The sequence below is a fragment of the Trachurus japonicus genome, chromosome 19, assembly GCF_045865225.1.
Source record: "Trachurus japonicus isolate A0001 chromosome 19, Traja_1.0".
NCBI lineage: Eukaryota > Metazoa > Chordata > Actinopteri > Carangiformes > Carangidae > Trachurus > Trachurus japonicus.
In genome coordinates, this window is record NC_140925.1 from 25452402 (window position 1) to 25479149 (window position 26748).

The window sequence follows — 26748 nt, forward strand, 5'->3', positions numbered from 1 at the left end:
GACTGTATCCATAATCTGTCCATGCCCCATACACTGTATATTTAATTCACCGTACAACACAACAACCCTGTATGTTCAGATGACACTAACTATTTGCCCATACCTCCAACTTTACAATGTATTACACACTCTTACTTCCAAGCGCTGTGGCAAAGTTGAACTTGCTGTCCAACTCAGGATGATTACTCATATGCAGTGACATCTGAACTCTCTTGTCACTCTCTGCCCCTCTCCCTCCTTCTCTCCCCCTGCAGACAGACAGCTGAGCTTGACCAGTCCTCTAGCATGAGACTTGGAAGAGGGCTGGTCCATCATGGGACATGGTGTCAAGTAAGAGACAGTTTCAGACTTTCACAGTCACAGAGCTAAGTTTACTGCCATCAGAGACGGACTAACACCACTGTCTGGGAGTCACCACCACCACCAGTTGCTCCACTGAACTCCTGTTTGCCTGCCTGACCTGACTCCTGCTTTTGGCCAATATTTCACACTAGTTCTTTTCTTCTGATATATTTTTTTAAAGGTTTTTTGGGAAAAGGACAAGCAGACACCATGCAGTCCTGTGCCAGGTGTGGGTTTGTGGTCTACCCAGCCGAAAAGATCAACTGCATCGATCAGGTAAGATGAAAAATTGTGAGTTTCTAGAGTGACAAGTTAGTATGAAATATCTATTCCTAAATACTCTTTTGACTACAGTCAAAAGTGAAAGTAACTTGAAATTAAAAGTCTTTAATTTAACTATTTAGTATTGAAACATTTGATATACGGTATCTAATCAAATTTTAAAAAACAGATTTGTCAATGGGTAAAATTAGGGAGATGGAGGGATCATGATAATAATCCAAGATCAATTATTTACCACAGAAAAACACAAACAACTTAAATATGCCAATATTTTACCCTATCCCTTGACCCTAACCCCCAAACCCTGTAGGTAGAATACAGCATCTGCCAATAAACTGTATTTTTAAAAACACAAAAAAAAGTGTATTTAGACTAAAATTACACCGTACTTAATGAAAAGCTTTTAACATGCTGTTGATCTGACCATTATTCTTGATATAAAATGCATAGCAAGCAATTCATTTCCACAAAAAGATACACTTTAACTACTTCTAATATTGGTACTGCAGCATTAAAACAGCCGTGTATTATAGCACTGACTGGTTTCTGTGATGAGATGTCTTTGTTTTAAACTGACTAGTACAGAGTTTAACAGTCACATAAAGTCTACATCTTGAATTTCAAGTTTGAATATCCAGTTGGAAGAACACAGTGATTTCTGTTCTTCTTTTGGGTCATGTTCAGTCAGAGCTATCTCATTGATCTGATGTTATCTGTCATCTGTGCAAATTTGTAAACATTTTCTGTTCCCAGCGTGATGAGCAAGATTGAAGTCATGTCTCCTAAGTTTGAGCTTGGATGTTAAAATAATGTGGCTTGTCTTTTCATCTGTCAGAACTGGCACAAAGCGTGCTTTCACTGCGATGTCTGTAAGATGGTTCTCACTGCCAATAACTTTGTCAGCCACAAAAAGAGACCATACTGCTCCGTGTAAGTACCAGACACCAGTAACTCATGATTCTATAACTTTTTATATCAGCATTACCTTTTCAAACTGATCAAATGTCAGTCCTCATTGTCAATTTTGGTATGATACACATCACTTACCCCTTTGTTTTTATACACTGACATTAAATGACAACCATTTCTACTCCACCTCCAGACACAATCCAAGGAACAACACATTCACAAGTGTCTACGAGACCCCCGTCAACATCAATGCAAAGAAGCAAACCAAAGCGAGCAGTGAGGTATGATGATGTCACACGCAAAAACACAGCGGAGGCAATATGAGATGAAATATTTCGGCCTTGGTCTGGTGTATTCCTGACAGGCTGACATAAGTCACTGTGTATGTGAGAGGAATGATCAGTCACCTGTGGTTGGCTGCGGAGATTGCAATTCACAGTGGTCATTGTGTTGTATATATAAAAAAGGGGGTTGATTCATGCATCACAACTGAACTTAGATACACCTACGCCTCATTCAGATCAATAAGTGCATGTGCATAAAAAAGGGAATAAAAACAGGTCATTTCTGCTGTGAGGCACCTATGGTTTGGTGCCTCATCCCTATTGACCTGTAAACATACATAAAGTCAGAACGCTATAAGAACACGTATCCTATTCTGTCCCATCAAAACGGCCCCAGAGAGGTGCACTGCTGCTCCACGGGCACGGTGACAGCAGTCGTGTGGAATGGAGAGTGTGGCTCAGGTTATTTCTGTGACTGTGACAGAGGCGAGACAACCCCTCTGCTGAGCCCACTTTATGCCTCAGGAGGCTAAAATTATAGGTCAGGAAAAACAGCCTCACATCCCTTCCTCTCGTCTGCCCTGCCACCTGCTCCTGTCTGTCTGAGTCTGTCTGCGTCTACGAGTTCATGCAGTGCTCTTATGCTTATGTTAGCAGTAGGCTAGCAAACTCTTTGGCTACGCTGCTGAATGCAACTAGACACATTACAGGACTTAACTTGTTGATATTTGATCTGAGGGCTGACCTCAGACCATACTGATGAAAAAGAACACTCTGGTTAACAGGCAGTGCTTTTGTTTTTATGTTTTAAGTTTTTGTCTCAGCTGATAAATTTCAATATTCTGTATTTTATTGTATTAATTGTAAGCACCAATGATGCCTCACTGCTGTCTCACATCTCCTGCAATTCTAATATTAGTCTCGAGCTCTTCAACAGCTTAAGGATGATTAGGAAACATCTCAGAGATCCATCATTCAGTCTCCATTTTGGATCCTTCCTGGAAGGTCCAGCTTCATCCCGACTGGAACATCTAAGTTATTAATAACAGCAAGCTAATATTATACCTTTATAGCATGGGAGTTTCAGGTTGTCTGGGTTCAACCTGACTATAAGAGAATGAAGTGATGTTTGGTGCTGTGGCTCTGAAGTCCAGATAATATCAGTCAGGGCTGTCAGGTTTTATTAGGATTTGTTTATTGTCTGTGCATTAAAAGTAGATAAAGTAGATGCTGCAGACAGGGATGGTCCATGCATGTGCAAACGTGTGCTGGCCTTGGCTTAATGCTTATCGTCTATGTGCATTTGTAGCTGAAGTATCGCGAAGATGGCGAGCGCTTTATGTCCACCTTCCACTATGACATGAGGTCCATGGAGCTGGAGAAGGCTCTCCTAGCCAAACAGATGGCCAGCCAGGTGAGCTCCCGGCAGAGCAACTGGCCTTAACCCCGAGCTCAAAGGAGTCCCAGCCCAAAATCTTGATCTTTACTTAAGTAATAAAAATTAGTAAATCTGTTTGTTTAACATATCTTGAATATACACAATTGCCCATAAAGTTGGCATTCTACTTTTTATTCCTGTTATTAAGGTTAATTGTGGTTGTTTTTTTAAAACAGTGATATGTTTGGAAGAGACTGATCAATAACGCTTTGAGAAGATATACACTTTATCTATCAAGAATAAATCACATTGTCAGAATCATTACATGAGAAGACGTAAAAAAAAAAAAAAAATCCAACTCAATGGGCAATCGCGTAGAAAGTAAACAGCACTACTCCTTTACAATTTGTCCATCAATGTTAACAGATCAGTGAGTGCAATGATACTGTATTATTGATTTGGAAAAGTGTGATTTTACTTATCATAAATAGATAACTAAATGAATGACTAAACAAATAAATAAATACACTAAACCTAATCTTAGCTTTTTTCTACTTGGTGTAACATCACCTGTACAACTGCAGTAAACACAGGTGTATTTGCTGTTGTTAACATGCTAACAGAGGCCTTAGAGGAAGTGCACGGGGTTGGGTGGAACAAGGCTTGAAAGTGTAGAGTGAATGTATGAAAATGACTTGCTTTGTTTTTGATGTCCAAACAGGCTTTCCATTCTCAGTCTGAGTTCTCCCAGCAGCAGACATGGTATTCAGGCTCAGTGACCAGCCAGGAGATCGTAACAATGTCTCAGGCACAGAAGGCCGTCAGTGATGTGAGTACACTTTTTGTCCCCTCAACAGTTTTTTGGGGGCATAAACTTCATAATACATGGTTGTTGTCTTTTATTTGGTGATTATATAAGCAATTTTGTTTTCATTTGATTCACATTTAATGGTCTAAACTTGACAGAACACGGCAAATACAATAAAAATGATTTTTTTTGTGGTGAAAGAGTTATGTGGGTAAAACTTTAAACTCTAAGTACTGTTCAGATGTCTTGACTTGATTTTGTTCCATGACAGGTGAAGTACACAGAGGAGTATGAGCAGTCAAAAGGAAAAGGCAGCTTCCCTGCCATGATTACACCAGGTTACCAGGCTGCTAAGAACGCCAACACCCTGGCCAGTAATGTAAGTGGATTATTTTTTTGTATGAATATTCATTTTAGCAGATTGCTTTAAGTGAACATGTTTCCCCATCAGTGGCTGTTATTTGTTTCTTTTCTCTGCAGCTGGAATATAAAAAAGGACACGAGGAGAGAGTTTCAAAGTACACAACGTTTGTTGACCCCCCAGAGGTGATTCTGGCCAAGAAACAGGGACAAATCGTCAGTGATGTAAGCTTTATTTATTTAGACAAGATAAAACTAACTTACTGTAAAGTACAGATATTAATACATGTCTGAATCATTGTTTTCTTCTTCTAGTATGCATACACAGAAGAGTATGAGCAGCAGAGAGGAAAAGGTAGTTTCCCAGCACATATTACGCCGGGATACAAGATGTCAAAGAAGGCCACCGAGATGGCCAGTGATGTAAGTGGCAAAATAAAAATGCATATAGTAAGTATTGAAACACTGTCATTGGTTTACAGAGGAGAATGTTTTCATGTCCAACCAGATCAAGTATCGTCAGACGTATGAACAGGAGATGAAGGGTAAAGCCAGCACCGAGGTTGCAGTAGCTGAGGCAGCTTACGCCAAAGAAAACGGAGAGAACTTCAGCCAGGTAAGGAGTTACTCATACCAAGAAATGTTGTTTTAATTTTCTTGAAATTTTTTGCCTTAATTAAAAAGTGGAGGGTGAGGGGCGGTGCGTGGCGCAGTGGGTAGAGCGGCCGCCCCATGTAGAGGCTGCAGTCCTCGCCGCAGGCGTCCCCGGTTCGAATCCCGCGTCGGGCAGACCTTTCCTGCGTGTCATTCCCCCTCTCTCTGCCTCCCCATTTCCTGTCTATCTCTACTGTCATCACTATCAAATAAAGGCAAAAAAGCCGAAAAAAATATACTTAAAAAAAAAAAAAAAAGTGGAGGGTGAATATACTGTAGAGGATGCAAGATTTCGTTGGATTCAGACCCCAGTATGTTGCATCTGCATTGCATGGCAAGGTTTCAGTTTACTTGTGAAAATAGTTAATAGTGCTCCTCTCTTTGCAGATTGCATATACTGAGGAGTATGAGCAGCAACGAGGCAAAGGAAGCTTCCCTGCAATGATCACTCCTGGCTATTATCAGGCAAAGAAGGCCCAGGAAAATGCAAGTAATGTGAGTATCAACTTTTCAACAGACATGCAAACATAACACTGGATCCATAAGAATAAGTCACTATAGTTGTTGAGTTAAGTATGCAGAATTTCAGTGGTTGGTGTGTGGAGCTTGGATCAGTTGTGCAACCATTTGAATTTGTTGTAAACGCTGTGAAAACAATACAGAGTCAAGAGTGTAAGAGCTTCATCCATCAAACATCCTTGTCATCACTGGGCAGAATAGATGAGGGGACTACAATGAGAAGCCCTCGCCATGATGTCATTCTTCAAACCCTCCACCTTGACCGAATTAGACTCTGTGTGTGTTTATGCGTGTGTTCTGCTAATCTCCTGATCCTTCAGTAACACAACATGTTGGCCTTCTGCTGGGTTTGCTCTAAGTCATCTTTCATCCCTCTGCAGCTAAAATACAGAAAGGACTTAAACAAGATGAAGGGCACCTCGCACTTCCACAGCCTGACATCCGAGGACAATCTGGCTCTGAAGAACGCCCGGAAGATCAACAAGCTTGTCAGCGAGGTGAATTTGTCAGTCACTGCTGTCAGGCTCTCAAGGCAAAAGACATACTGTATCTTCATTTATCACGTGTGCTGTTTGTCTCATTCCTACCTTTTCTCCAAGAAGCTGACACCATGAAACATCATTAAATCAATGTTAAAGCTAAGGACAAAGCATTTCCAGATACAAATATTATTGCTCAGTGTGTGTGTGTGTGTGTGTGTGTTGAAGAGCTGAAGATACTGGGCATACAGTGTCAGTGTCCAGCTGACATGAAGCCACTCAACCTACATTTTTGCCGTCTCTGAAATGCCTGTCCGATGGGGTTACAGCTTACCTCTAAGGCTGCGGGAAGTCCTGTCAAACTAATGTTACCTCACACATAAACACAGTGAAGCCTTCACTCTTCTCACATCTATTTTCAGCCTTGGGAATATGTCATAAAAGATATTACTCAACCACAATTATTTTTGATTTTTTTAAGAACAGTTTTTTTTTGTTTTTTTTAATATTTGTTGGTGATCGGAATTCTCCATGTGTGGTATTTCAATGGGGTGGTGACTGAAAAATTAAAACTCTTGTTTGTCTCAATGACTCTTGAGTTATGACAGCATGTCAGTGATGCTGAGTGATTGGTTGCAGGCACTTTATTGTGTATATATAGCACATAACATGAAGTGGAATGGCTGGCATCTCAGGGCTCTAACTGTTCAACAACAAAACAAGAGAAGACGGTGAAAATATTACAAAGCCATTGCTTTAATTTGGCCTATTTTCCAACAGGTGGAGTATAAGAAGGACTTGGAGAACACTAAAGGTCACAGCATCAACTTCTGTGAGACGCCACAGTTTCAAAATGCAGCCAAAGTCGCCAAGTTCACCAGTGATGTAAGTTTTTTTATTTTTTTTTTAGATACTACCTAATACTAGAAAATACCATGTTTTTGTTTTTTTTTGCAAAACCTATACCAAAGAGTTCAGCATACTCATTTGTTTTCCATTTTTCTATATCTTCATAAGAACAAGTACAAACAGAAGTACACTAGCAACATGAAGGGCCACTATGAAGACTCAGGAATTGATAAGAAGACTATGCATGCCATGAAAGTCAGGAAGCTGGCGAGTGATGTAAGTAAACTCCATATCTTTAATATGGTTTCATATTAAATGAATGCACAGATTCTAAAAAGCTGTTCTCCACCTGATGGCAAACAATTGTTTTAAGTAGAAATTTTACAGTCATGATATACATACATTTTTACTTTAAAATATCTCACAATTGATAAATACTGATTTGTAAGACTTCTGTGCCCCTGAATTTGCTGAGATTATCCTCTCGTGCATTTCAGATTTCTTATAAACAAGGCTGTGAACAGGAGCAGGGTGACTACAACTACCCCGCCACCCTCACACCAGGTTACCAAAGCCAAAGAAAATTGGACCCACTCAAAGACGTGAGCTTGCTCAAATTTAATCCAGTTGAAATCATCATGTAGACTCAATGCCAGTCTTTTGTGACAGATTTTTGGTTTATTAACAACGTTTCTTGTCTTTCTGCAGAAGAACTACAGGCAACATATTGACCAGGTCAAGTACAGTCCAGTGACAGACACACCTGAGATCATTCTTGCCAAGAAAAACGCTCAGCTTGTCAGCAATGTAAGTAAACACCACGACTCATAGCTACCAATGACTGATTCTGAGCACTTTGAGAAACACCTACTTTATCACCTGCACACTACTTATGAGCACTGCCTTGACCCACATTTTTCATTTCTAACGTGAATATGTCCTTCAGCTGAATTACAAAGCAGGCTATGAAAAGACGAAGCACCAGTACACACTGTCCCAGGATCTGCCCCAAATCAAAAACGCCAAAGCCAACGCTGCTTTGTGCAGTGATGTAAGTGAACATGCAGACACTTCCTCACGCATGCATGTACGAGCCTGTGTTCACACTTTTGCAGAAACTAATTCACGTACTGTAGTCACAAGAAATTGAATTGATGTCGCAGGAACCTCTCATTCATCAAGTAACAATTTGACCATCTGTATTCATCATTACAGATTAAATATAAAGAGGAGTGGGAGAAGACAAAGTCCAAAGCCTGCGACGTTGGCATGGACGACCTGAGTATCAAAGCAGCCAGAGCTTCCCGAGACCTTGCCAGTGATGTAAGCAAACACACATTCTCCAGGAGGGGCAGAGCTAATGGATGACCAAGAAACCTGAGTGCATTTAATTACATATAATAGCTACCAAATGAAATTAAGTGAAATGGGCATGTGTTTCAGATTAAATACAAAGAGACCTACATGAAGAACAAGGAAAAGGCAGTGGGGGTCAACATGAGCGACTCCAAGACTCTGCACTCTCTCCAAGTGGCTAAGATGAACAGTGATGTAAGTTGTTTTGATCAGTGATTACAGGCATTGACTGTAACAGCTGTTGTGGGGACACCAGGGACACAAGATGTTCTCATACAACTTTTCATGGACTTATAATTATTGTGTTGCTCCCTTCAGATTGAGTACAAGAAGGGCTCCAAGGAGAGCCAGGCTCAGTACACCCTTCCTATGGACATGATCAACCTGAGCCATGCCAAAAAGGCCCAAGCCCTCGCTAGTGACCTGGAATATCGCACAAAGCTCCACGAGTACACAGTGATGGCGGATGACATCAAGATCCAGCAGGCCAAGAAGGCTTATTCTCTGCAAAGCGAGGTACAAGAGAGGAGAAAGAGAAGAACCACCTTCTGTTTTTTTTATATGAATCTTACCAGGTTAATGATGAAGCTTTTGCCCTTTTGCTCCATAGAACAGCTATCGTTCAGACCTGAACTGGATGAAAGGAGTGGGCTGGGAGGCCGACGGATGTATGAACATAACCCAAGCAAAGAAAGCAGGAGAGCTGCTCAGTGATGTCAGTGCAGTTACTATTTTAGTGTGCACATTTTGGCTAGTTGCATTACACATACATGCATTCATCTACCATACTGTCTTTTTCCCTCTTTCAGACCAAATACCGTCAGAAGGCAGATAAAATCAAGTTCACCCAGGTGGCGGATGATCTCTCCATCAAACATGCCAAGAAGAGCCAGGAGCTGCAGAGCGACGTAAGGGCTTCACTTTAAAACAGGCGCTGTGTACGTACTATTTACGGCTCATTGTGACAGCACACATCTGTCTGCTTCTGACTTTCAGTTACAGTACAAAGCAAACACAGAGCAGATCATACACCAGTACACCATGACAAAGGATGAGCCCCTCTTCAGACAAGCAAAGGCTAATGCCGACCTTCTCAGTGCGGTAAGTTCAGTGAATGTCAATGTGGACACAAAATAAAAACAAGCATTTACTGGACATCAAAGCCATGTTTTGCCTCACACGCCGTCAGAAATGTAGTTACTGTTGTAAAACCTAGGTTGAATTTGTGGACTAGGAGACTGTTGTCAGGGCTTTTGATCAGTTGCACTTTAATTACTGCAATGCTCCCTTTCATTTACAGCCTACATTGGTTATATAGTACAGTAGCAGCCTTGTCTCTCGGAGTCATGCCCCTTCACTTTAATTGCAGAAGGTCAACAATCAATACAGAGCAAGAGGTGGTTTCCGTGGTGACGTGCTTTTGCAGTAGAGCATCATACATTTTAGATTTTGTGACTGACCACCGGTTCATCAGGCTGCTATACTCAGAGGGATGAATCACCTCAAACCAAATTTAAATCTTAGACTGAGGATTCTCCGATACTGTTCACATGAGGCACAGAATAAAGCTGATTAACCAAGTGTTTAGCTCACTATTTGGAAATTAGCACAATTAGATTAGTACGGAAAATCGACCAAATCCTGACTGACATAATGCTGTTTAACTATCTAGAGGTTTAACTGCCATAGTGACACAGAAAAGTCATTCATGGCCAATCTGCCGCGCATGTGGCCAAAATCAGTTCATTTAAAGGGACAGTAGAGAGAGTTGTTGTTCAGGTTCACTGTTTATTTTTAGACAAGAATTTTGCATCACCATGTAGTGCATCTACGCAATTTGAGAAACATTTTCTTTTATTTTTGATTACAATAAACCAATGAATGAAATCCTGTGTTTATTTCCATATACACAAAAGCCATGGTGACGACTTGGTGGTAAAACACCTGGAGCATCTATTACTCTAAACATTGGGGACTCATCCATGTTAGTTTTCTCAGAGAAACCAAATTACTAATGTACATCAAATGATGCCATTGGCTTTCTGATTACTCAAAAGTCTTCAGCATAATTTCTCTTTATGTTATTGTTGCATCTTGCATATTTCATCACAGTTTTTTGGAGCCAAAAGTATACACATACCAACATCTTCTTTCAGACCTTTCAGTATACTGTACATTAAGTGGTTTTGATGTTAATGTTTTTCTAGAAAGTGTACAAGAGCAACTGGGAGAAGCAGAGGGAGAAGGGCTTTGAGCTGCACTTGGACTCTCTCTCTATACTCACTGCTAAAGCTAAGAGGGACCTGGCCAGTGATGTGAGTCATTAACAAACACTCTGTATCTTTGAGATCTGCCTAAGGAGAAAAACACTATCTTTAGTTATGTCCGTAAAAGCCAATATTCAAGTTTGAAAGTGGCATTTAAAAGTTTTAAATGCCACTTTCAAACTTGAATATTGGCTTTTACGGACATAACTAATGAGGAAAACTATAATGTCTGCTTACAGGTGAAATACAAGGAGAAGTATGAGAAAAACAAAGGCAAGGTGATTGGCATTAAGTCAGTGAGCGACGACTCTCAGATGGCCCACTCTGCTCTGGCCACCAAACTACAGAGTGACCGTCACTACAAGAAGCACTATGAGGACACAAAGACCAAATTCAGGTGACTTAGAGACAGCTCTAGTCAGTGATAGAGTCACACCTACTGTAGTAAGTTATGGGTTAAGTGTGAATTAACACTGGTTAAAATTAAAACATTTTTTGGTTTTTATAAATAACACAGTTCTTTGTCGAAGTTTCAGACCACACATGTCATCATTCTGTTCATGTCCAAATGAAGATGAAGTGTTATAGTGAGAGGGAATTCCTCCTGTAACCAGCTTTGATTCAGTTCATTAGCAGCAGAACTTCCCTTACAGTAAATCTTGTCTCCTTTTGAAACAAATCTCCTCCATTTACATGATGAAATAAATCTCCTCCCCAGTGTCTCTCTGGATATGATGAACATCAGCCATGCCAAGAAGGCTCAGGACCTGGCAACTGAGACCAATTACAGGACTTTCCTCCACGAGTACACCACCCTGCCAACTGACATGAATGTTGCTTGGGCTAAGAAGGCTTATGGACTGCAGAGCGATGTAAGGCCCATCGTCTGACATCCAAATAACAAGTGATTTGTTAAAAACAAAATTGGTTTTGGTGTTTAAAGAATTGAAACTGAAGTGGATGTGTGGATGTGTGTTCAGAAACAGTACAGGTCAGATCTGAACTGGATGAAGGGCGTTGGCTGGGAGGCCTCCAAATCCCTGGATGTCCAGCAGGCAAAGAAAGCCGGGGAACTTGTCAGTGAGGTAACTCCTGATCCTGTGACCCAGAATGCATTGTTGAAATAAGCTGAGAGCTATGGGATGTAATTCTATATTTCTATATTAGACAGAAAAAAAAATGTGTTTCAGTCCTTGACCTTTGTTAGCACTTCCCTCATCAATAGGAGAACTAAGTAGGTCAATTGGTGTGGAGAGCATGAGAAAATAATAATCATGATTGTGTAACATATGACTGGAAGGTTCATATCTAGGTTTACGGCTGAGGTCAGAATGTATTTAAAGAGCTGCAGCCACAGGATCATTCCTGCTCTCCTGCAACTGGGTTAAGTACATGGAGTGCATTGCAGCTATAACAAGAGGCCAGACTGATTATAGTTACTGAGGCTATTGCAGATCACAAAGATTCCACTTCACCATCAGGATGCAGTTTCATGCTTGATAGTTTGTCGCCTTTCCCTGGTTTATTTCTCTTCTGTTGATGGGTTCATAATGTTTGTTGCACTGATATAAAATAGGCAAAGGTAATTAAATGATAAAACACAGGGTGCATCAATGTGTGTCACTGGTGCCGTGCAGACCTTCAAAGGAAAAAATCTTTTAGGCATCTCCATTAATACCAAGTGTCCAGTTTCCTCAAATCTTCTTTGGTCCACAGATGGTTAGTTCACAGTTAGTTCACAGTGTCCACACTGATCTGCCTCTGAAATCGTATCTAATTATAAATGATAGTAATTTGATTCATATTTAACAACCTAAAAAAGAAATGAAACAGTTTGAAATATCCTGTCATTGACGATCCACGATTCTTATACGTGTTCTGTCTTATACTAATTTATTCTCATTGGTGAAATATCCTCCGCATAGCATGCAGTATGCATAGCCTCTTTTTCTAAACATTTTATGTCAGTGTGAATCGTATACAAAGACATTTCCGTGACATATCTGTGACAGACTGGCAACACCAGACTCTATTCATAACCTCTATATAAGTAGACATTTATTTTAAGGGTCATTCCAGTCATGGTTACCAACATTAGACCACGGAGTGACTAAACACAAATAGACTAGAGCTGTGAGCTGCTCTTGAATGAGTTTTTACATATTTTTCCATCTATATATATATATATATCACTATATATATATATATAAAACAATTGTTGTTTTATTTTGACACATACAATATGCAGGAACATTTGTCATGTTGCAGTGCCCTCTAGTGCTTGTCAAATGCATGTGCACCTGGTGTTTCATGCCTGTCGTTCTGATGCTCACCACTGTTCTATTTTATGTGTTTTTCTCTCTCTGTAGAAAAAGTACCGTCAGGATGTGAGTGCTCTGAGGTTTACCAGTGTTGAAAACACCCCAGAGATGGTGCAAGCCAAACTCAGCAACAAGCTCGCCGTTGATGTGAGTTTAATGGACATTTATGTTCTTTACTCGTTAATTTAGTGTAGAAGGCTCATAACTAAATGCAGACAGATGCACACTTGTTTCCACATCAAAGTACTGTGATATTCTTTAGCAGAGTTAGAGCAACTGCAGCTGACCTTTATAAATACTGTAAATAAAAAGGAAGAGGATGCCTATGCAACAGTGTCTGAGGTGAAGTGAATGATCAGTGATGCTGTGTTCTCTCTACAGAGACTGTACAGGGAGAAGGGTGAAAACCAGAAGCACAACTACACACTGACTGGAGAGCTGCCAGAGATGGTGCAGGCCAAGCTCAATGCTAAAAACCTCAGTGAGGTAAAAAAAAAAAGAAAAAAAGAAAAGAAACACGAACAACATGTTTTCAAGAACTTACACATAAATAGACAATAAAATCACCCAATCAGCTGCCTCTGCGGGGCGTAACCACAGGGAACTGAGTCTTTACATCTGCTATGTTGCATTTGCAGAGCCATTACAAGGAATCCTGGACTAAGTTACGTGATGGCGGTTACAAGCTGCGTCTTGATGCCATTCCTTTCCAGTCCGCCAAAGCGTCTGCAGAGATCCTCAGCGATGTAAGGCTACAGTCAATGAGCATTTTCACAATGGCTTCTGCAACAGTGGATGATTACTTTGATGTTGTTGCAGACAAATTTGAAACAACCCACTTGACTCATCTTATTTCACTGATTTGTCATTGCAGCAAAGGTACAGAGGAGACTTTGAGAGGAGTAAAGGGAAGATGATTGGACTGAAGGGACTGTATGATGATTTGAACATCTCTCATTCAGTCAATGCCAGCAAACTACAGAGTGACGTGAGTGTTTTGTTCTTTTTCAGCCAACAACTAGAAAAGTTATATGTGAGGAGAAATAAAGGTAAAAATGCCCCAAAATACCTTTAAAAAAAAGAAAATATATACAATATGTCTCTCTCTCCAGATTAAGTACAAGCAGGATTCAGCAAAAGAGCTCTCAAAGGTCCACCTGTCCATGGACATGCTGGAGGTCGCCCACGCTAAAAAGGCTCAGTCACTGGCCAGTGATCAGGACTACAGGCTCACACTGCATCAGTACACCTCACTGCCTGATGACATGAAGGTGCAGGCGGCCAAGAGAGCGTACGCCCTGCAGAGCGAGGTGAGAGGGGCAGTACACAGCCAGGGCTTAGCTGGGAAAGTAGAGCACTGCTGTTATTTAGGCTTTAAAAAGCAGTGTCACCTTAGTTATATACAGTTATGTTCATAATAATTGCAGTGTGTTTAAAAAGGTGAGTAAACCTCAAAATTCTTCAAATAAATTGTATTTTAAGGAACACAACTGCATTGGGGACACTGCACATTCTATTTCAAACCAAGAAAATTGGAAAAAGTAATTTAATTTGATAATATTTTACAGAAAGTCAAGAAATATAATGTTCAAAAAAATAGCAGTGTTGACATCTTTTTTTACACGCTTGCTGGTGTGTTTGGGGTCATTGTCTTGTTTGGGGTCATTTCCTCTTCAGTATACGGCAACATGACTACTTCCAGTATTCTGGTGTACTCAAACTGATCCATGATCCCTGGTATGCGATAAATAGGACCAACATCATAGTACGAGAAACATCCCCATATCATGATGCTTGCACCACCATGCTTCACTGTCTTCACTGTGTACTGTGGCTTGAATTCAGTGTTTGCAGGACGTCTGACAAACTGTCTGTGGCCCTTAGACCCAAAAAGAACAATCTTACTCTCATCAGTCCACAAAATATTACGCCATTTCTTTTTAGGCCAGTCAATGTGTTATTTGGCAAATTGTAACCGCTTCATTACATGTATTTTTTTTAACAATGGGACTTTGCGGGGGCTTCTTGGTGGTAGCTTGGCTTCACATAGACGTTGTCTGATTGTTACAGTACTCACAGGCAATCTTAGATCTTCTTTGATACTCCTGGAGCTGATCATTGGCTGAGCCTTTGCCATTTTGGTTATTCTCCGATCCCTTCGAACAGTCGTTTTTCTTTTTCTTCCTCGCCTTTCTGGTTTTGGCTGCCATTTTAAAGCGTTTGATATCATTTTAGCTGAACAGCCTATCATTTTCTGCACTTCTTTATAGGTTTTCCCTTCTTTTATTAATTTCTTAATCAAAGAATGCTCTTCTTCTGAACAGTGTCTTGAACAACCCATTTTACTCTGTTTTTCAAGGACAAATGCACAGCCAGCATATGCAGCATCAGTTGCCTTGATCCTTGAATAAGGGCCACCTGTTTAACACCTATTTTTTTTCACATAATCAATGACCTCAATAATTGAACCTGGCACTGCTATTTTTTTGAACACGCCCCTTTCAGTAAATGATTCAGTTTCACAGAATCAGCAGCATGCACGTCATGCCTGTTGGGTCTGTTGGTTTTCTATACCTTTACTAAACCTTCTAGAAAAAGTTGAAAAAAAAAAAGTTGAAATTCTAACAAAATCAGTGATTTATCTTGCAAGTGATGTCGCACTGCTATTATTTTGAACACAACTGTATAAAGTCTGAGGGACCTCTCAAGTATCAGAAGATGAAATAGATAAAATTTTGTGTCACAGCAATTAAGTGTTGCATAATCAGTACTTTAGCATTAAAAGTACCTCACTTGGTTTTATACATCAAAAATGATTTATGTTTTTCCGATTTTTCCCTGTTTTCTATGGAGTTTTTCCTCAGTGGATGTGAGGGTCTAAGGACAGAGGATGTTGTTGTGATGCCATGTAAAGCCCTTTGAGACAAACTGTTTGTAAAAACAGGCTATACAAATAAAATTGCCTTGCCTTGCCTTTTTATTTGTTACAGAACGTGTATCGGTCTGACCTGAACTACCTGCGTGGTGCAGCCTGGATCGCCACCGGAGCTCTGCAGATTGAAGGCTCCAAGAGGGCCACAGACCTCATCAGTGATGTGAGCTTCCTTGTTTGTCTTGTTTGTTTTTGTTTCCTCTTTGATAATTTTTTGTGCAAATGCAGCAGTAGGTGCTACTCATGCCCACATGCCGGTCAGATCTTCAAGTGTCTGTTTAGTAATACTGTAATTTTTCTGCATTTCTTTGATCTACAGTATGTAAATGTAGCAGGGACTAATGATGTTTCCCATGTTTCTTCCTAAACAGAAAAAGTACCGCCAGCAGCCGTACAACTTCAAGCACACCTCCGTCACCGACTCTCCAGATATCGTCCATGCCAAACTCAGTGCACAGATCACAAATGAAGTGAGACATTGATCTTATTTCTTTAAGTTGTGTTCTCATAGGCTTCCTCCCAGTTTCCTGTTTTGTTGTTTTCTGATTTGATGACGACGATGATGATGATGCTCTCTGTCTCTCCCAGCGTTTGTACAAAGAGAAAGGGGTGAATGACCAACACAACTACACAATAACAACCGAGAGACCAGAGATTACACAAGCAAAGATCAATGCAGCCAACTTTAGTGAGGTACTCTCAAATATCAGTGACCTGAACACCATACAGTATGTATAGACATCTCTGACTTCTTTTTCATCATTTACTCTTTGTATTTCTGCTGTAGGTCAAGTACAGAGAGTCCTGGCACACCCTGAGGGCTCAGGGCTACAAACTCACCATGCAGGACATCCCCTTCCAGGCTGCAAAGAGCTCCACAGGCATCGCCAGTGATGTAAGAAAATATGAATGAATATTGATTGAAAATATCCACTTGAGAGACCATATGTACAGTAAATACCAATATACGTATATAAAAGAATAAGAAGATTTAGAAACGGTAGATATTGCTTGTTGTGTGTTGGTGTTTAGTAGGGGTGGGAGAAAAAATCGATTCACATAAATATTGCGATATCTTTTTTGACGATTTTTTTTTTTTTTTTTGGGGGGGGGGGGGGTTTAAATATTGTGTAATGTGCATTTGTTAGCCTTTTTTACATACAGAGAGTGCAGGTTTTGAAAAGGGTTTAAGTTCACTTTATAATGGAGTATGTTAATTTATAGGCTCCTACAGTATTTGAGTGCAGATAAATGTTAAAAATGCAGACTAAAAATTGAGAGAATCGGCAATATCGTAGAATCGCAATTTAAATCGAATCGCCATCCAAAAAATCGTAGAAGAATCGAATCGGGAGAAAAGCATATCGTCCCAGCCCTAGTGTTCAGTATGGATTCCAGCTGTAACTTCTGTCTGTCTGCAGTATCAGTACAAACACAACCACCTGCTGGAGAAGGGAAAACACATCGGAGTCAAAAGCGTCTTGGAAGACCCACGTCTCCTGCACTGCCTCCAGGCGGGCCGGCTGGCCAGCGACCAGGAGTACCGCAAGGACGCCCTGACAGCCAGTGGTCAGTACCACCTCACCCCAGACATGATTCATCTGGTGACGGCTAAGAACGCCCAGGCCCTGGCCAGCGAACAGGACTACAGGAAGAAGCTGCACGAGTACACGGTGCTTCCTGACGACATGAAGGTCAAGTGGGCCAAAAAGGCTTACGACCTGCAGAGTGAGGTGAGAGGACAAGATGCAGAGAGAAGATTAGAGATATTTTTCAAGGGGAGCTCTGTTTACAAATGGCATTGCCTTCTTTCTAGAAACTCTACAAGTCAGACCTCAGCTTCATGAAGGGAGTGGCCTGGGACGGGGTGGGTGCACCTCAGCTGGAGTCGGCCAAGAAGGCTGGAGAACTGATAAGTGATGTGAGTATATGGGTCAATAATGTAGAAAATGGTATCAGTTAAAGCAGAAGTAAGCGGAATGTTTGTGTTAATATAAGTCTTAAATAGTTATATCTTCTGACAGCAATCACTTATATAGAGTGTTTGGTCTGAAACACGGGTCTGCCAGTCACTCTGCTCTGCTGTAAACCGAGGAGAAAACTTTCCTTGTATCCTACAACCTTTATCCAATGAGGAGAGAGAACGGCATAAAGGGGCGGTCCTCTCTGTGTGCAGCCAAGGGATGCGCGTGAATGTGGTGACGTAGGGACGAGGGCGGGGACTGCTAACTCCATCGGCTGACAAGAAGTTAGCCAAAACCACCGGATCGCTTACTTCTACTTTAATATATTTGTATATTATCAAAAAAAAGTGAAAATATCTTTAAAAATGTACTCATCTAGATTTTTAAAATCAAACTCATTGTGTCTAAATATATATAGTTTTACTTGGGGTAAATTTTACCCCCTTACACAAAAGTCTAAATGCTGTTTCAAAGCCTTCCACCCTAGGAATTAGATGTGCCTGATGGCTGAACCCTTTCAATACTTTTTGCTGGGAGGTTGTTAAATTATTATTTCTAATGTTTTACTCACAGTTGACTGTAAATTTAATGAATCATGCGTACAACTTGTTTCAGTACTTTCAAATTGTCTTATTGTACGTCAAGTTTCAGCCATTTTTATTTCCTGCTGTTAAAGTTTTTGTTGTGTCCCTTCATGCAGAAGAAGTACCGTCAGCTGCCTGGCCATCTGAAGTTCACCTCAGTGGCTGACTCTCCTGATATTGTCCATGCCAAGACGAGCTATCAACAGTGCAGCGAGGTAGGGTGAGAGAAAGGAAATCATTCATCCCACTTTAAGGTGCTTTTGACGTTCTGACCTGTTCAATATCACATATTTGTCTTTTGTCCACTGCAGAGGTTGTACAAATCTGGAAAGAATGATGACATGCACAAGTACACCTTACACTCAGACGATCCAGACTTTGTTAGAGCCAAGATCAACGCCCAGCAGATAAGTGATGTAAGCCCCTCCTCAGATTCTTCTCACAAGCAAACAATGTAAAAAAAAAAATTTAAAAAAACACCAGGAAAAGATGTTGTTATCTCTTGGTGACATTTTTTTTTCTTAATTTGCAGAAAGTTTACAAGGCATCTGGGGAGCAGGTGAAGACGTCGGGCTACGACCTGAGGCTTGACGCTATTCCTTTCCAAACTGCCAAGGCCTCCAGAGAAATTGCCAGTGATGTGAGTTGAGTGTGTTACAAGATTCATGTTTTACTATTCACGCTTTACTAATTTTTTTAACACACACAAATTTGAATTTATTGTCTCCTTAATATACTAAAAGCACCTGAGCAACCTTGACCTAAAGTTTAATTTATTGATTTTGATTAGATTTTTTTACTGCAACTAAAATATTTTAGGTATTTAAATATATTTACTACTGAGGGTGGAAAATTTAACATGCAGCTTTTGGCTCAAACCCATAACTGTCTTTCTCCCTCCAACAGTTCCGCTACAAGGAGTCTCATCTGAAAGACAAAGGCCAGCAGGTGGGGCTGCGCTGCGTGGAGGACGACCCCAAGATGGTGCACTCTCTTGCAGCCAGCAAGCTTCAGAGCAACCTGGAGTATAAACGTCAGTCCAAGGAGGAGCGCGGCCAATACAAGATCCACGCTGACCAGCCGGAGTTCCTGCTGGCCAAAAAGAGCCAGGCGCAGGCCAGCGACATCTCCTACCGCCACAAGCTCCATGACTACACATGCGACCCCGAACAGCTCAACGTCAAGCACGCCAAGCAGGCCTACAAGCTGCAGAGCGATGTACGTCATGGTGCAAGTAGAGCATATTGGTGAAAGTGTCTTTTTTACAGGCATTATCATTATTTCACTCATAATTGTTCACAATAAGTCCAAGGGAGAGTGAACATTTACAATTAGTCCTTCAGTCCTACTTCAACTAACTGTTTCTCTATTTTGTTGCAGGTGAACTACAAATCAGACCTGAACTGGATCAAAGGAGTGGGCTGGACCCCTCCTGGCTCCCACAAGGCCCAGCTTGCCCGCCGGGCTGCAGAGCTGGGACTGGCTGAGGGAGTTAGTACTGACGAGGCTATTGCAAAGTACCAGCACATGATGATGGTGAGAAAACACGTAGTATGAATTATTGTAATTTATCGTGTAAAGGATAAAAAAATCAATTTTAAATGATGGTCTTCGTTTCAGATGTATCACCAGCAGCAGATGATGGAGCAGCAGCAGCAGCAGCAGGAGCAGCAGCAGCAACAGACGTCAGAGCAGGTGGAGACCAGCGAAGAGATTCAACCAGGTGTCAACATGGACGCCATGGAGGTCCTTCATGTCAAAAGGAAGAAAACCATTCAGACCGTCCAGAAAAAGTCCAGCAGCACTACAACCTCATTCAGATCCATGGAGAAGAAGTCCAGCACCACTTCATCTTCCTCGTCAGCTGCCCTCCAGAACACAGTCAGGACATCTATGTCTAATAAAGCTGCTGCGATAGAAGACGCATAGATCAGAGGAGATTTTCATAGATGATAGCATTTAGAGATTGTTAATGATTGCCACTTCCAGAAGGTGAGGTGAACTTTTACTGATTTTACTGGTTAACTTTCCAGGTGCTGCTTTTGGTATCTGTTTGAATGAAATGTTGTAGTCTAGTTACACAAGATACAACACCACTGTCCAACAGAGCAACTGTAAGTGCAAGAATGGACTGATTTAGATGATTAAGAAGGAGATTAAGCAGGTTGAATCAGGGCTGGACTTGAAGAGCTGGTCATGTTTGTTGAAAAGATTGTCGTACGTGGTGCACAAAAGGGAATTCAGAAAAAGAAATGTATTGTCAGATTTAATGCAAGTGTTTTTTTTTACTATTTATCACAGCTTCAGGCCAGGCTATGTGGCCCATGAGATCACAGTTCATATGAAAACCTCATCCACAGACTGAATTCACATTGTTTTAGATCAAAAGTGATACTGGGTGAAAAGCTGGATGGAAAGTTTGTCAATGCATTTGTATATTGAGTGTGTTCAGAAGATAGGAAGCATATATATGACCAGCACTTCAGAATATTTTTTTCATCTTTTTCTTTTACAATCTTTAGACATGCAAAAATCTTTTTCCTACAAAAAGTCTGATCATCACTTTGAGCAAGGCTCAGTGACAGAGAAGTACAGACCCACTGAAATAATAGGTGATCTACAGTTTGTCTGGCAGGTTCAGCTTTGTGAGTTTGTAACGGTGCCTCTTTTAACTCAAAGCTGGACTCGGAGTAAATGCTTGGTTTTATCGCTGGTAAACAATAAACAGTTTTTCTTTTTTCAAGGCAAACTTAGCAGTCGTTTCATTGACTTTCTAAAGAAGCATTTAGCAGAGCAGTGTATCAGTAATGCAGTTCTGTCGACTGATCAATTCATCTTGCTCTTGATCCAGTTGTTGAATGTGTGGACGTTGGCGTAGACTCCAGGCTTGTTCTTTATACCGCAGCCCTCACCCCAGCTCACCACACCACTGATGTAGTGTACACCATTGTGCTCACACACCAATGGACCACCTGAATCTCCCTGCAGAATTATAGAGTTAAGAGGTTAATATTTCCTCTAAAGAAGAGAGCTGTGAGAGGAGTAATACAGGTATCTTGCACAAGGATTTGAATTTAAAGGTCCCATAATGTACATACTGAGTCTTTTTTAAATCAGGAAGTAGGTCTAGGTTTGTATCAATATTTATAAAGTATCAAAGTAGTTAAGCCACAGAGAAATGCACACAGTGTGCACTCAGAAACTGTGCCTTAAAACAAGCCAGCAGGATTTTTGTAACTTTATGATGCCAGCCATGCCTAAGCCTCCTGGTCTTGCAGGATTTGGTGTATTAGGAGGTGACATGTTTTCTTATGCATATCAAAACTGCATACAAAAGAAGTTAAAAAAAAAAACATGGGACCTTTAAAAAGCCTTGCAAGTGTATGAATAGATTTTCAAGATGATGCAGCATGTTGTATAATTTCATACACACCTGACAGGAGTCAATTCCTCCCTGCAAAGTCCCTGCACAGAACATGCTGTTGTCCAATACATTTCCATAAACATGGGGAGCTTTGCATCGCTCTTCAGATATCAGCAAAACATTAGCATTCAACAGCTGGCTGCTGTACCGATCTGAAAAGTAAAGTGGAGGTGAAAGCAAATCAATACCGATTTTGAGTTTTCCACTGAAGATTAAATATAATTTTTATTTGATAATATACTATATAAGTATATCAAATATAAGTTATTTCTAGGGTTACGTTAGGAAAGGATAATAATAGTAGAAAACTTAATTACTGGTTTCAGTGGCCCCCCATCCGGAGATGACACACTGCTTTCCAACAGGGAAGTTCTGGTCTGGTAGACACACTGTTTTCACAAAGCGAGTTTCCTTTGCACAGTAAGGACTGTCTGTCACTAGGAGTTGAAGCAGGGCTACACAGAGAGTTGACACAAACAGTAAGAGATATGAATCATTTTATGAACAAAGTACATCAAGTTTCCATAGAATCTAGATTAGAAATTACTCTAATTCAATAAATGCAGCATACCAATGTCATTGTAAGGTACTCCAGTTGACCTGTAGTTCTCATGAACAATTGTTCGTATTACTGGGATGGTCTGGTCCATGTCCTCCTGTTTGTCTATGTTCACTCCTCCCAACACCACCTGGTATTCATTTGCTGGTTCACTGGAAAAAATAAATAAATGTAAATTGTTTATGGTAGAAAACTGAACAGACCTACTGCACACACACACACACACACACACACACACACACTGGTTTACACACAATCCAGAACCTACATGCAGTGGGCAGCAGTGAGGACCCAGCAGGATGAGAGGAGGATCCCACCACACATGTGACCAAACTGCAACGAGGACCTTTTGGGTTTGCTCTGGACCGACACCTGCCAGGGGTGGGCACCTGGGAAAGCCTTGCTGCCCCCAAAAATCCTGCTGGTGCGAGAAGGCTGTGGTTTTCCACACTGGGAGAACGGCAAAGAGCCCGTCTGTGGAGTGACAGGTGGAGGTGGAGGAGCTGGAGCTACGGCACAGCAGAGAAGAGTTCACTTCAGCTTCAACATACAGAGTACTGTAGTTTACAGTATCACTACTGTGTGTGTGTGTGTGTGTGTGTGTGTGTGTGTGTGTGTGTGTGTGTATTAATAGTTACAAATGTTTGTATTAGCCTAAATTTAGATTAAAATTAATCTTAAAACTTAGCAATTTATCTAATTTCTGCTTATCCACTCATGCTGGAATGTGTATGTCGCTCCGTGCTATCTCAGTGGGAACTTGTGTCATTATGTACCAACCAACAGTGGACCCCTGTCATTCCATATAAACCAAGTGTGGACCTTTTTTCTGCAATGCAAAACAATAAATAAAATGCATTCCTATTTCCTATTAATTGGTTGAAACCAAATGTCTAGAGCATTTTGACTATATAAAACTGAGATGATAGTATAGGTCCCATTTATGTTATATATGTTATGTTATGTTATGTTATGTTATGTTATGTTATGTTATATATTATAATTAATCTATATTAAAGCCATGTTGTAGCTTATACTGTAGAACTTGATATCAGTGCATGCAGCCATGTTACTTCTGAATTGCATGCAATTCAATAAAAATTATTTACTCTCAAATGTGGCCATATATATATATATATATATATATATATATATATATATATAAAATAAAATTTGTATAACAGAGACTTTACAATAAGTAATGAAAGAAACTGAGAAAGTAAAGTGTAAACAAAGACTCATTAGGTGAATGAATGGGTACAGACAGCTCCACTGCAGTATGTGGAGGTCCACTCTTTGATAGGTAAATGTCGCTCAGAGATCTAAGTCCCCTCTTGGCAATTTCTTTAAAAATAATTAAAAGTCACATTTTCAGTAGGAGGGGTGCTCTTGCGCTTCAGCCGGTAAATCGGTGCTCTCAGACAGGACCGGTATGTAGGGAGGTGCAATTGGGTCACTTCAACGAGGACTAAACCCAAAAGAAACAACTGGAGCACTCACACTATTAAATATCTGCATTATCGAGTGCTCCAGTTGTTTCTTTTGGGTTTAGTCCTCGTCAAAGTGACCCAATTGCACCTCCTCACATTTTCAGTAATATTATGGTAAAACACCTTAAAAGTAAATTTTACTGTATATTCCATTTTTGTTTTTTCAAAATAAGCAGAAACATAAGACCCCTCTTGGCAGCTTGGCCTGACAGGTCCCCTCTTACCCCATTGGTGTGTATATGTGTGTGTGTGTGTGTGTGTGTGTGTGTGTGTGTGTGTGTGTGTGTGTGTGTGTGTGTGTGTGTGTGTGTGTGTGTGTGTGTGTGTGTGTGTCAGAGTGGGATCACCTCCAGAACATTTCTTGACTTTGCAATAGTCCCACTGTAGTTTTTTTTGCTTTTTAATAAAACACCATGGCTTGTCGTCTCCATCTGGGTTCCTAGGATGTAGAGAAAATAATGAAACAGCTACATCATGAAATTGAATATGTATATATTCTATATATGTCATTTATGTACACTTTAGATGAAATCACACAACAGCAAAGATTGGAAATTTGAACTACTAAGTCTGTACAAGTATGTATTTGTAGGTATATGTGTGTTTTGTACCATGAATATACAGTATATGTTGATATATACAGTACAGTCCAAATGTCTTGGACAACTTTTCTAGATTGCGCATGCAAGGTAACACTGATAAGAAATTAATGATGTATAAACACATAGAATTTGGATAGCATGATTTAATAAAGTGGTAATCATGGTCACAAAATATACTGGCTATATATAAACAATCATAATAAAGGACATATTTTACTATGGTTACTTTATGCAATTAAATTGTAACTTTTACACATATATCCAGAGGATGAACACATGTGATAAAAAAAAAATCCCCTTATGGGTGACATATACTGTATCACATAACACCCCTCTTGCTATATAGGAACATTATTCCATATGAGTCAAAGAATATACCTTGTATAGCAAAATAAAAAAGAAGGGATTTAAATCATTTTGTATCCATTTACAGACCCTGAGTCAAGACTCTGAAAGGGAAGTTTTTGCTGGTATGACAGATAAATGAAAATAGAAACTAATTGGTGAACAGTAAAATACCTGCAATGGTTATTAGGTTCCAGTCCAGTGAAGTCTGAGTACACGCTGAACGGATCCTCCCCGTTCAACAGGATGAAGTTGGAGTGCCAGTCCAGACACTCCACCCCTTCCTCCGTCGTACTCACGTCACCTCTGTATGTCTCTCCATTCCCTTCATAACAGTCACTGGGAGCTGTAGAGAAATAGTGCAGTAAAAAAAAATCTTGTGTTTAGCAAAATGAATGGGGTTATGTTAGTGGGAGTGATTTTTGGCTGTGTCCTTTATAAGATCTTTACCAGTTCCACAGAATCTCCCAGTATATCCATCAGGACAAAGGCAGCGGAAACGACGGTTCCCTTTTGTGCAAGAGCCTCCGTTCAGGCACGGATTGGGCTGACAGGGAGATGCTGGCACTGATTCAGACAAGACAAACAAATGATCAGTATATCAAACAGCAGAGGTGAAACAAGGACATCTGGGGCTCTCTCACCAGTCTCATTTCACCAGATCATTACATATTCCACAAAGGTTCCTGTTCCTGTACTAAAGTAATAGCATCTGATTTGTTTTTTAATGATATTTGTTATTTTTCTCATACTCACATGTTTTACAGTCTGGGCCTTGGAATGGAGGATTGCACTTGCACTCGTAATATGGAGGTTTACTGAGGTTGACGACACAGTCACCATTTCCACATTTGACATTTTCACAAAGGTTTCTGACTGAAGAGCAAAACACGTTATCAGTTACAGAACTAGCAGTTGTGTATGTATGTGCACTAGCATTGCACATGAGTCAATAACATAACATAATCTTCCTGCTGACCTTTTTGACACCTTTTGCCTGTGTAAGGATTGGGACATGCACATTCGAATTCTGCATTGGATTTGCTTATGCATGAGGCACCGTTGAAGCAAGGGTTTGGCTCACAAACACCTGGAGGAGGTGAGAAAATGTCACTGTGGATGAATCTAAATCAGTGAGATGGGAAACAATCAAACAATTACACAGTCTTCCAGATCCACTTACTGGACTCATCCAGGAGGTCGAACAACCAGTCGTTGAAATCAAATGTAATACTCGGGGCTTCTGTGTACTCTTCATAATCTATGTCTGTCAAGAACAGATGATAAGGTATGGGACAAAGGTGACAACGGTAACATAGCAATGCAACTTCTAAGCACTGGAACCACATTTTTCTATAATGATAATGATAACACACTATTCAATTTCACCTTTGAATAACATAATGTTTAAAGGAGCTAAATGTTACAAGATTAGAAACAATTGAAACTTCTTTTCAAAAGAAAGATAAATTAGTGCTGCAAATATGAAAATAAACTGTCACCACATTGATGAGGAGTAGAAAAGAGTCTTACACAAGTAGTCCACCTTAAATGACAAAACAGAACAGATCAGAAAGCTTTTGTTACAAGAGAAACTCTTATCTGCATGATTCAAAAATAAATCCTCCCTGACTGACTTATTCATAAAGACAGAAACTTACATTCAGGTCCTGGCCACAAACAGTCAGTATGCTCAGGCTTATGAGCAGAGCTCCTGCAGACAACATGGTGCTGAGTGTAACTCCCTCAATGTAAAATGCTGCAGATATAGTGTGTGTTTAGTACCTATATGCTCATCCTTGTCAATCTTTAGCCAGATGCATTGATTCTATTGGTTGTCTGTTTGTCTTGTCTTATTTACCTTTATACAGTGACCTTAAACTGCACTGCACTGCTGCAGACTTTAAACTCTATAAGCAAACCTTACCTCAGCAGAATTTGTTTTTATATGATATCAAAACCAAGAACACAAACTATTGGAATATCATTGCTTCATCATCACTTATTATGGATATGTTGAGTTGCAAATACACCTGTAAA

At 40.3% G+C, this 26748-nt stretch overlaps 2 protein-coding genes across 7 annotated transcripts; one reads left to right on the plus strand and one right to left on the minus strand.

Moving 5' to 3' along the window:
- The first annotated feature begins 254 nt into the window (after positions 1 to 254).
- Positions 255 to 21009, plus strand: nrap (nebulin-related anchoring protein). 6 transcript variants are annotated; one of them, XM_085761430.1, is made up of 44 exons: positions 255 to 330; positions 524 to 618; positions 1460 to 1554; positions 1727 to 1814; positions 3127 to 3231; positions 3917 to 4024; positions 4275 to 4382; positions 4484 to 4588; positions 4679 to 4786; positions 4872 to 4979; positions 5405 to 5512; positions 5917 to 6033; positions 6796 to 6900; positions 7033 to 7140; positions 7362 to 7466; positions 7573 to 7671; positions 7811 to 7915; positions 8080 to 8187; positions 8308 to 8415; positions 8539 to 8736; positions 8831 to 8935; positions 9030 to 9128; positions 9217 to 9321; positions 10428 to 10535; positions 10727 to 10884; positions 11206 to 11359; positions 11468 to 11572; positions 12857 to 12955; positions 13190 to 13294; positions 13447 to 13554; positions 13683 to 13796; positions 13921 to 14118; positions 15799 to 15903; positions 16112 to 16210; positions 16329 to 16433; positions 16528 to 16635; positions 17162 to 17473; positions 17557 to 17661; positions 18405 to 18503; positions 18600 to 18704; positions 18821 to 18928; positions 19195 to 19506; positions 19669 to 19824; positions 19909 to 21009. In XM_085761430.1, exons 1-44 carry the CDS (start codon positions 321 to 323, stop codon positions 20215 to 20217), a joined length of 5472 nt encoding a protein of 1823 aa, XP_085617556.1. In that variant the 5' UTR covers positions 255 to 320; the 3' UTR covers positions 20218 to 21009. The 6 variants fall into 6 exon arrangements, with proteins under 6 accessions (XP_085617556.1, XP_085617559.1, XP_085617562.1 ...); XM_085761436.1 differs by having other exon boundaries at positions 306 to 330; positions 539 to 618; XM_085761433.1 differs by lacking the exon at positions 3127 to 3231.
- LOC146968184 (factor VII-activating protease-like) lies at positions 20777 to 26443 on the minus strand. The gene is made up of 13 exons (XM_085761441.1): positions 26370 to 26443; positions 26242 to 26254; positions 25892 to 25975; positions 25688 to 25798; positions 25465 to 25584; positions 25159 to 25275; positions 24883 to 25054; positions 24109 to 24200; positions 22540 to 22780; positions 22284 to 22423; positions 22030 to 22167; positions 21722 to 21864; positions 20777 to 21270 (listed from the first exon to the last, which is right to left on the minus strand). The coding sequence occupies exons 1-13, from the start codon at positions 26433 to 26435 to the stop codon at positions 21115 to 21117; spliced, it is 1593 nt and encodes a 530-aa protein (XP_085617567.1). The 5' UTR covers positions 26436 to 26443; the 3' UTR covers positions 20777 to 21114.
- Positions 26444 to 26748: the final 305 nt, after the last annotated feature.

Coding starts and splice junctions, on each gene's coding strand:
- nrap (XM_085761430.1), top strand. Junction 1,815..3,126: donor AAACCAAAGCGAGCAGTGAG/GTATGATGATGT, acceptor GTGCATTTGTAG/CTGAAGTATCGCGAAGATGG. Junction 7,916..8,079: donor ACGCTGCTTTGTGCAGTGAT/GTAAGTGAACAT, acceptor TCATCATTACAG/ATTAAATATAAAGAGGAGTG.
- LOC146968184 (XM_085761441.1), bottom strand. CDS start 26,435: ATGTTGTCTGCAGGAGCTCTGCTCATAAGCCTGAGCATACTGACTGTT. Junction 22,424..22,539: donor CTCACTGCTGCCCACTGCAT/GTAGGTTCTGGA, acceptor TATTTTTTCCAG/TGAACCAGCAAATGAATACC. Junction 21,271..21,721: donor GAGGAATTGACTCCTGTCAG/GTGTGTATGAAA, acceptor ATAATTCTGCAG/GGAGATTCAGGTGGTCCATT.